Source organism: Triticum urartu, chromosome 4, assembly GCF_003073215.2.
Source record: "Triticum urartu cultivar G1812 chromosome 4, Tu2.1, whole genome shotgun sequence".
In the NCBI taxonomy this organism is placed as follows: domain Eukaryota; kingdom Viridiplantae; phylum Streptophyta; class Magnoliopsida; order Poales; family Poaceae; genus Triticum; species Triticum urartu.
Window position 1 is genome coordinate 608736208 of NC_053025.1, and position 9906 is coordinate 608746113.

The 9906-nt window shown below is 46.3% G+C and overlaps 1 protein-coding gene across 1 annotated transcript; it reads left to right on the forward strand.

Annotated features, from left to right (window-relative positions):
- Nucleotides 1–1404: 1404 nt before the first annotated feature.
- LOC125553176 (phosphatidylinositol transfer protein 3-like) lies at nucleotides 1405–4245 on the forward strand. The gene is made up of 3 exons (XM_048716963.1): nucleotides 1405–1783; nucleotides 3409–3704; nucleotides 3800–4245. Exons 1-3 carry the CDS (start codon nucleotides 1658–1660, stop codon nucleotides 4143–4145), a joined length of 768 nt encoding a protein of 255 aa, XP_048572920.1. The 5' UTR covers nucleotides 1405–1657; the 3' UTR covers nucleotides 4146–4245.
- Nucleotides 4246–9906: the final 5661 nt, after the last annotated feature.

Genomic DNA, 9906 nt, shown 5'->3' on the forward strand with positions numbered 1-9906 from the left:
CCATCAATGTGTAAGATGAAGCACCGCTCCACCAAAGTCGCCGTCCTCTAGTCCCTCGAGCCCGTGTGCACCTCCAAGAATGACGCCCCCAGGGGAGAAACGACACCAGAGAGCCGCCGTCATCCGATCTAGTGATCTAGGGTTTCCCCCGGAGGTAGCAGAGAGTGGCCTTGAACTTCTCCACGACGATGCCTTCAGGAAGGGAACGACGCAGACAGCGTCGCCATCGCCGGCCTTGGCAATAGCCAATAGCAGGTTTTCACCCGGATTTGATCGAAGACCTCCATCCCTCATGCACGGGTCGCCGCCATCCTTGCCGGGATCTGGATGATCCCGCTGCCTCAGCAAGGAGAAGCCCCCCACCGAGGGGAAGCCGAGACCACACGCCCGCAGGATCAGATCCGCGATGGATCCATGCCCACGCCGCCGCCCCGGAAGCAGCCCTGCGCGCAGCTGCCACCGCCTGCCGAGGCTCGCCGCCGCGTGCCCCGCGCCCCGCCACCGCTCGCTGAGGCCTGCCACCTCGCGTCAAACCGCGAGCGCCGCAGGACACCGCCGCCTGCCGCCTAGATCCGCCGCCCGCGGAGGAAGGGGAGTCGGGAGAGGGAGTCCCCCCGTCGCCGCCGTCTGCCACGCGGGTTTCACCCGGCGGCGTCACTCGGCGGCGGCGCGAGGAGGGGAGAAGGAGAGGACGGCGGCGGCCCTAGGGTTGGAGAGCCCCCGAGTCGCCTAGGGCGGGGGCGACGTGAGGGACGCGAGGTACTCGGTCTTTGAAAAATGTGCAGTTGAGAGGTGTGTGATAGGAAATCCCAGTGTTATTTGTTCATGCAGTTCATTTTATTAGGTTATATCTTTTGAACCGCTCAGTGATAGACTTCCTCAGATGGAGTTACTTCCGGACCGACTGACTCGCATGGCATGTATCGAGGGAGGATCGCTCAGGTAAACCAAACACGCGTCTCCTAGCTAAAATGTGGCCTACAATGGGAGCACAAAGGTACCGTCTTACAGCATTCCTATTATGTACCCTATACAATGGGAGCACACGTCAAAGTGTGGTCTACGCGACACCCGTTTCAGGGTTTATACCCTGTTTTATCTGGTGCTTTACTTGGACAGGGACCAGTTAGGATCGAACATGGTCTTTTTGCCAAAAACAAAATATGGCATACACCGTTTTGTGACCATAGCTTCTGGAGTATACCTGTATTTTCTGCAGATTGGGGATCCAACGACATGGGGTTCAAGAGAGCGGTTGCGCGTCCGTTTCGGCGCCAGTACACCGATCGTGCCCCATAAATATAGTCGGCGTGTTCCCTCAAAAAAAATATATATATAGTCGGCGTGGCGACGTGACGCGGCACTCTGCGCGCCTGGCGTCAATTTTGATGAGCTCCGCCTCCACCCCCACCCCCACTCGGAGGAGGAGACAGCCCTTGCACAGCTAGCTCCCAACCCCCTCCCCACCCCGCACCCATCTCTTCTCACTTGTTCCAGCAGCTCTCGCACTCCTCTGCCGCTATAAAATCGAGGGCCTCCCGGACGAGCCGCTCTGTATCCAGCCGCAGCCGTTGCCAACTACTCCTCCTCTCGAATCGCGGCAAGGCAATCAACCGGGGCCGGCGGGTCGGTTGAGGAAGGAGGCCGGGGGCGCGGCATGGACTGCGGCGGTGAGGAGCAGGCGAGGCAGAACGGCCATGCCGGCGACGGCGGCGACCCGGCGGAGTGGAAGAAGGTGGCCGAGCTCCGGGCCGTGGTGGAGGCGCAGGACCCCGCAGCCAAGGTACTCATCCCTTTCACGTGATCGATCTTCTTGGTTCAGTTAATTGGTTGGTCTCCCGTCGTAGCAGCAAGCTCACATGCATATTCTGTGCCGAGATCATTCATTCATTCATTTCCTCTCCTCTCTCATAGTACTGTAGTAGCTAGTAGCTCACACTATCTCTGACTGTTAAAAAAGAAAAGGGTCACACCTTCTCTGCTCAGTTCTTTCATTTCCTCATCTCATAGTAATCAATCTGGCACAAACTGAGATCTCCCCGCAAAAAGAAGAAGGGAAAATAAAATGGAAGATGAGGACTCAACACCCTGCACTATATACGGAATATATTGGTAGTGCAGCTAACCAACCAGCAACTAACAGCAAGCACTTAACTAAGCGATAAGTGCACGTGCTTAGTAGAATACCATAATTAGCGTGACCAAGATTGTTGCTCATGGTAAGTTTTTACTCCCTCCTTTTGTTCTAAATCAAAGTTTTAAAATTTTGACCAATTTTATAAAAAATAGTAGGGACATATATGACATCAATTGATATATTATCAAAGTACATTTCAAAACGGTCTAGTGATACTAATTTGATGTCATAAATGCTTTTACTTTTTTTTAGAAAGGTGGTCAAAGTTTTAGGACTTTGACTTGAGACAAAAGTTAGATGTATATTTATTCGCGGATGGAGGGAGTAAGTAATTGTATATACCGAGGGAGGTTAGGAGACACGTAGCTAAGCGTAGAGACCGGGTAAATAAAAGAGACCATGGACCAAATCAGAATTATAGCTGATCACTGCGTGCGTGCGAGTGGTTACTGGTCGCTTTTGGCGTTGATGATGGATTGTGATAGTGATACGATCTCATTTAGGACGGGTGGTTCATCGATCAGTCTGTTTTCTATAGGAAGTTAATGTTCAGGCCACGGGTAGTTGGCCGTTGGTTGGTTGGCCAGCAAAGCACAGGGGCGACGAGCTGCCGCCATCAGTCCTGAGCTAGCTAGCTACACACGGACGACGACCGTACCTACCATGCCTCCTCATGGACTACTGGTGTTCCTCCCTAGAAAGAGGAGGATGGCATGATGTCGGAAACGGGGGTGTCAAAAGAGTGAGCAGAGCAAATCATGGAGCCAAAACGGCAAAACTTCTTGCACCGTACGTACGTGCACACATGCATGCATGTTTTACTCGACACACCGGCGGGGCCATGTTCTGTGCAGACGCATATTTCATGTATAGCAGGAGACCGTAGTATAATCCTTTTTGGGGGTGGCAAACGTGTACGTACTGCTATACATAAAATATGCGTATGCACAGAATTTATAGGTGCCACGCACATCACATCGTTGGCGGTATCGAATTTATTGGCACGGGTGGAAATGGGGCCGGCCATCTACAGCTTTTGATCAATCGAACCACCCACACATAGCTCGTGCTGAGAAAAGTCCATCGTAAATGCTCACCAACACCTCGTGATCAATCCCTGTCGACTCCACCTCCACGCCACTTGGTCCTTCAAATTCTCTTTGTACTACAGTACAATCAACCATTCATTCAATCATGCACCGTCGTCGACGTGGACCTTCATCCCACCGTGGATCAACCGCTCGCTGGCTCACATACGTGCGTGCGTGCAGGAGGAGGACGACTTCATGCTGCGGCGGTTCCTGCGCGCCCGGGACAACAGCATCAACAAGGCATCCACGATGTTCCTCAAGTACCTGACCTGGAAGCGCGCGGCCAAGCCGCACGGCTCCATCACCGAGGCCGAGGTGCGCGGCGAGCTCGTGCAGGACAAGCTCTATGTGCAAGGCTTCGACAAAACGGGCCGTCCCATGATCTACCTCTTCGGCAACCGGCACTTCGCCGCCAAGCGAGACCTTGAGGAGTTCAAGCGATACGTCATCTACATCCTTGACAACACCTGCACCAAGTATGTAAAGCTTTACTTAATGCGCAAGTAATTCTACTAGTAGTCAATAGTGGATTATTGACATAGGTGTGTCCATCTATGTGTGTGTTCTTCAGGTTGCCGGCAGGGCAGGAGAAGTTTGCGTCGGTGGTGGATCTCAAGGGGTGGGGGTACGCGAATTGCGACATCCGGGCGAAGCTGGCGGCGTTGGAGATCATGCAGAACTACTACCCGGAGCGGCTGGGCCGGGTGTTCTTGATCCACGTGCCTTACGTGTTCATGGCGGCGTGGAAGATGGTCTACCCCTTCATCGACGACAACACCAAGAAGAAGTTTGTCTTTGTTGCAGACAAGGACCTTGACGGCACGCTTCGGGACGCCATCGACTTGTCCCAGCTGCCCGAGCAGTACGGCGGCAAGCTCAGACTCGAGGGATACAAGAGCTCGTCGACAACGCTATAGTCAACGTGTGACTGATTTGGTTTATTAAGGGTGTCCAGTTGTGTGAAAGTATGCTACATTGCCCCGCTTGATAAGCAAGTAATACTCATCCTTTCATCTATACAGGGCCGTTTAACTCTTGTCTTAAGTCAAGCTATTTTAAGTCTGATCGATTTCGTTGAGAAAATACTAACGTCTACACCAACAAATCGATGTCTCACCAGGCCGTTAAAAATATGTTTTCACAATGTGCTTGTTAGGTACTGTGCATGTTGATACCCTTTTCTAACAAGTCAATCAAACGTAAAACCAGTGGTGAAATGGTCAATTTGACCACACAAGTTTTTGGCAAATCCTTTGTACACAAGTAGAAATCATGTGCTTTTTTTGTAAAATGGTGAAAACACATGTATTTGAAAATCACAGGTTTGAAATGACATCACGTACTTCTAATCATGACACTACCACTGCTTAAAACAGTTTGATGTATGATAAAGCTGAAAGTAAACTTGTGTGGAAGAAAGGAGGCAGGAGTACTACGGATCTTGAACAAAAATTCGATTGATCTGTTGGTCCCTGCCTGCTGCTGCACATGCACATGCAATGCATTGATCGATCGATCTATCGATCGGCCAGCAGCGATGAGTGGAGTGATGAGCCTAGCCTAGGTTCAGAAATTGAATGCACGTACGTGTAGGTAGGGCGAGATCGATCTGGCCGTGAACTGTTCTGTGTTTCACTGCTGCGTGGTGCTGACTGTAAAGACAAAAGCCAATTAAGCCGGTGTACCGTGCACGCGCAGGCAGGTACGGTGCATGTGTCGTCGACATACCAACCACATTGATCATGATCAGCCATTCGAGCGGGTCCGGTGCGTGTGCACTCAATCAGATGCAAAGCACGTACATAGCGTGCGTACCGTGCGTACGGCTGATAGTTACCACCTCCATTTTAAAATATATGACGTTTTGGTAGGTTAAACAAGCCTACCAAAACGTCATATATTTTGAAACAGATGTACTACAAGCCAAGGATGCGTGTGCGTACTAGGGTGTCGAGCATGGTAGATCTGCTTACATCTTTTTGCTCCCATCTTCTGGTTTTGGGTGGAAACAGCAACATGAAGATGATACATCGAGAATGTACACAGCCAACACAAACACCAACACAAAGGGTAAAAGATGAAAAGAAGAGCAAAACGTCTTCATGAAAACACCACCTTGCGCCACTTAGCTCTGTGAAGAAACGACACGTTCCATAACTGTTTCATAACTGACAGAGGAAGGGACACCAACGGCCAACTGATAACATCTTGTGAAATGAGGCATTTGACTCGACAACCAAGTTCCCAATTTAAGTTGTAACATGAACTGAACTACTGAATCGCAATGACCAAGCCCCCAGTTCAAGTTTTCAAGTGAAGGTAAAGGCATAGTTGGATACAGGTACCCCCCCCCCCCACCCCCCTAATGTCCGCTGTTGATGCGGGCATCTGAAACTCTGAAGGAAAAAAATGTCACATGCACCGCCAACGCCGATTCATATGTTTACCTTGGAGAAGGAACCCAAGGTAGGTATTGTGCCCGAACCTTAAGACGGCGCCTTAAAAAAGATGAGTGACACCTATAGACACCATCGCTGTATCCTTGGGTTGGGATTTCCACCCATGGTTGGACACTGCATCACGCTCACTGAGTCTGCCGCGAGGAGCAAACTAGCCCACAGAATGACAGAATACACGACCGACTAGGGGTAGGCGCAGCCATACGTATGTACCAACGTACCCCGTGTTTTTCATTTTCTTGGAGCAATTCGTCTCCCCACAGTTTTAAATTGAGTATGTAAGCGATACTGTTGACGTATAATGTACTGCGTAGTCTCTTCCATAAAATCGGTTTTTTAGTTGCATTGACTAGAGCATGCACTTCTACATGGTATCGGAGCCAAGAGGCCTTGAGTTCAAAACCCGCCTGGCGCAATTAAATTACAGCCCACTTTCGGTCCACGTTTAGGCCTGAGGAAGCCACACGTGAGGGGGAGTGTTGACGTATAATGTGCTGCCTAATCTTTTTCATAAAATCGGTTTTTTGGTTGCATTGCCTAGAGCATGCACTTCTACATATACTACGGTTTCGAGTACGGACACTCGGAACAGTAGTCCGGTTGGCCCCCTGCCTGCGTCACATGCATCGATCGATCGTGCATCCATGAACAGGTTAAAGGTGTGCTGCTTAGGTTGCAAGATTAAATGTGCGTGTACCCTACTGAGATCTGTGGATCCGAGCTACGCTAGTGGTCGATGGGAGAAGTGCTGAATCGCTTGCATACATAAACCGTGTTTTTTTCAGCTTCATGCGTGCACCGTGCTGAATGTACAAACAGGGGCGCTGTACGTGCAATTTTTTTTTCTTTTTCAGCCGCCGGCCAGTGTAGTGTTGTGTTTGTTTTCTCTTTTTGAGAGGTGTTGTGTACTCTCTCTGTAAATTAGTACTCCCTACGTTTCTTTTTAGTCCACATATAAAATTTGATTAAAGTCAAGTTTTATAGAGTTTGACTAACTTTATATTAAAAAATATAAACATTCACAATATGAATTCAGTATTATCAGATGTACCATAAAACGTATGTTCATACTATATAATTTTAGTATTGTAAATGTTCATATTTTTTTTTTGAGATCTGAAGTAGATAACTACTCCGGTGGGACAGTACATTCAGAAAGCATCAAATGTTGTAGGCTCGTCGGAACCCATGTGATCATAACTAGTTCGCCAGCTCTTCTTGTCTCTGCCGCAAGGCCATGGGCCAGCGAGTTGCATTGTCTCTTAACAACTCGGACGCATCACGCCTCAAAACCAGCCATGGCCTTCCTGATGTCCATGATTAGGCCGTAGTGGGGGGATCGAGTCTGGCCAGGAGTAGCCAGCTCATTTGCAATGGTCTGATTGTCCATATCCAGAACTACTTGGCCAGTGAACTCCTCTGCAGTTGACTGGAGACCAACAAGCGCAGCTCTAGCTTCTGCTTCCTCTACACTCTTGCAGCGAGGAAGGTTTCTGCAGACCGATTTCAGAACTTTGCCTTGGAAATCTCGTACGACAACCCGTCGTACCCCGGCTGCACTATCTCCATTCTCTGCCAGAAAAGCAGCATCAGTGTTTATTTTAACTGTACCTTGCATTGGCGGCGTCCACCGTTTATCTATGGATTCAGCGTTCTGGCCACTGCTCCCCACTAAAACTTTCTCGTTTTTCCTAACAGTCCCATCAGGAGGTTCTCCAGCGTATCTTAACTTCTCCTCATATCTTTGTAGGAACTGCACATAACTAATGATTGTTTCCCGCCCTTTATTCCTTAGGCAATCTTCTCTGATATGCCAACTTCGCCAGAGTATCAACAGGATTTTGGCTTTGTGCAATTTGACTTTGACCAAATCTTATATGCGGAGTAAAAAGAAACTGAGCGAATACTTGCTACAATACATTTTAGGTCACTACTCGCGGCACTGGAAGTCGATACAGGGCGCTGCTATTTCACGCCCGTTGCGAGCTGAAGAAGGAAGTGCTCGCCTACAGAGCACCAGCACATGGGCCAGCTCCGTAGGCCAGGCGTTCAGGATATGGTTTTCTTCCTATATCACTTTGTTGTTACGTTTTCCTCTCTATTATTTGAAATAAAATACAAGGCTACATATTACATGATTCTTAATTGAGAGAATATATTAGATATGCATGAGGACTTTTTAGAACACTTGTGCTTTAAAAATGTGTCTACATTGTTTTTAAACCCATGTATTTTAAAGGTGTTTCACACATTTCTATAAAATGTTTGCCTATATAAAAAAGTATCATGTATTAACAATGGTTTCAATTTTCTGAAAAATGCTCATGGCGCATTTAAAAATGTTCATAGCATATTAAAAAAGTGTTCACCTATATTTATAAAACGTTCTCGTGTATGTAAAAAATAATTATAGTGTAGTTGAAAAATGTTCGTTGCATATTGAAAAATGTTTGTCATCTATTAATAAATGTTCATATTATCATGCATTTAAAAGCTGTATATAATGTAGTTAACAAGATTTTGATCACATATTCAAAATTGTTCATGACATTTGTAAAATGTTTTTACCATTCAAAAAAATATGTTTACGGCATTTTAAGAAATTGTTCATGACAATTTAGAAAACGTTAATGAAATACACAACAAATCATGCAATTTTTAAAAAAATATTCAGCATGTGTTTGAAAAATGTTCAATGTGTATTTGAAAAATGTTCAACGTGTCTTTAAAAAGATAATAAATAAATAAATAAAAATAAAACAGTAAAACATAAAAATAAGTAAAGTAAATATATAAATATGATAAAATAAATAAAAATGTGGGAAGTTTCCAAAATCGGTCCTAAAACTACTACACTGCATACACCTTGTCTGTTATTGGGCCACGACCCGCATTAAATCGCCAGAGGCAGAGCTGCATCCATCTCGCATGAGGTGATATATAGCATCTGTGGTCGATACACCTCGATCATCAAAGTGATAGAAGCAAGAAAGGGCAGGTCCTGCATGCATGGGCATATGCACCCATTTTTCCAAAAAATGCATTTTAAGCAGGCTTTTAAATGTCAAAAAATTCTAAAGAAAATTTCCAACATACATGTTCGCAAACGTGTATGCGCGGCACAAAGTTTTATGAAAATTGTCTTTTCATTTTGTCTACGCAAAAGAGACAAATTTCAGTGCTTCTAAATAGCATTCCACAACATAATTTTGTCTTTTTTTGCACAGGACACAAAAAAGTTATTTTTCTGTGAAACTTTATGCACACAAATAGAACATGGAGACGTAACCATGCAACCTTTTTCAGATTTTTTTAGGATTTAGAAATATGTTTTCCGAAGTGTATTCATATGTAGGAGTACCTGGGTTCATCCATGCACTTCCCATAGAAGCAAGGCAAATCCTACTTTGTTAATTGCAAAATTGTTTTCCAAAGGCATGCTTCCAACACTGAAGCTTTGGTTGTTGGGGCAACCTCATGATCTCATGTGTGTTGAACTTTGATCAGCAAGGCTTGGTGGCACTCACTCACTCGCAAAAAGAAAAAGAAAATCATGGCTTGGTGGATTTTGCTAAAAATAACATATACGTCTAAAACTAAATTTAAGAAAGCGTAAGCATGCAAACCTTCTCGGGAAAATCACCCGTGTATATGCATCTAAAAACCGTATGCACTTTAGTCAACATGACCAAAGCAAGATATTGCATGCATGTCGCAGTTCATTTGTGTGCGTAAGGCACCTCCCAGTGCTTCACAGTGGATAGGTGTTAAGCATGCCACATAAGTAAAAAAATGACATAGCACAACAATTAAGGAGGAGAGAGAGCACTTTGGTGACCCCAGGAAGAACCAATGCCAAACACGTGAACCTAGGCAAACCACTTAAATGAAACAACTTGACCAACGCATGAAAGACTTTAGGTGTTGACTTATTAAATAAAGTGAGCTTAGCAACAACAAGTTAAGCACCTATGCATTGGGGAGTTAAGTTGCTAAGGTATTTAATGCACTTAGCACCTCATCTAAGCACTTTTGCATTGGAAGAGGCCTAAGTCGGGCGAAATCACTGTTCTGACCTTGTCAGCGTTTATCATCGCAAACTGAACTCGACATGAAAGTATTTCACGATTTAACCCTTTTAGAAACGCCAGAGCCCGCGGCGTTGCTGCCCAACACCGAAACACCGAACCAGCTAGCGTTTCTGTCCAACATGGAAACA

Excerpts from the sequence above, each read along its gene's own strand:
- LOC125553176 (XM_048716963.1), top strand. The coding sequence starts at position 1,658 with ATGGACTGCGGCGGTGAGGAGCAGGCGAGGCAGAACGGCCATGCCGGC. Across the intron at positions 1,784-3,408 it reads CGCAGGACCCCGCAGCCAAG|GAGGAGGACGACTTCATGCT; the intron begins GTACTCATCCCT and ends GCGTGCGTGCAG. Across the intron at positions 3,705-3,799 it reads CTTGACAACACCTGCACCAA|GTTGCCGGCAGGGCAGGAGA; the intron begins GTATGTAAAGCT and ends TGTGTTCTTCAG.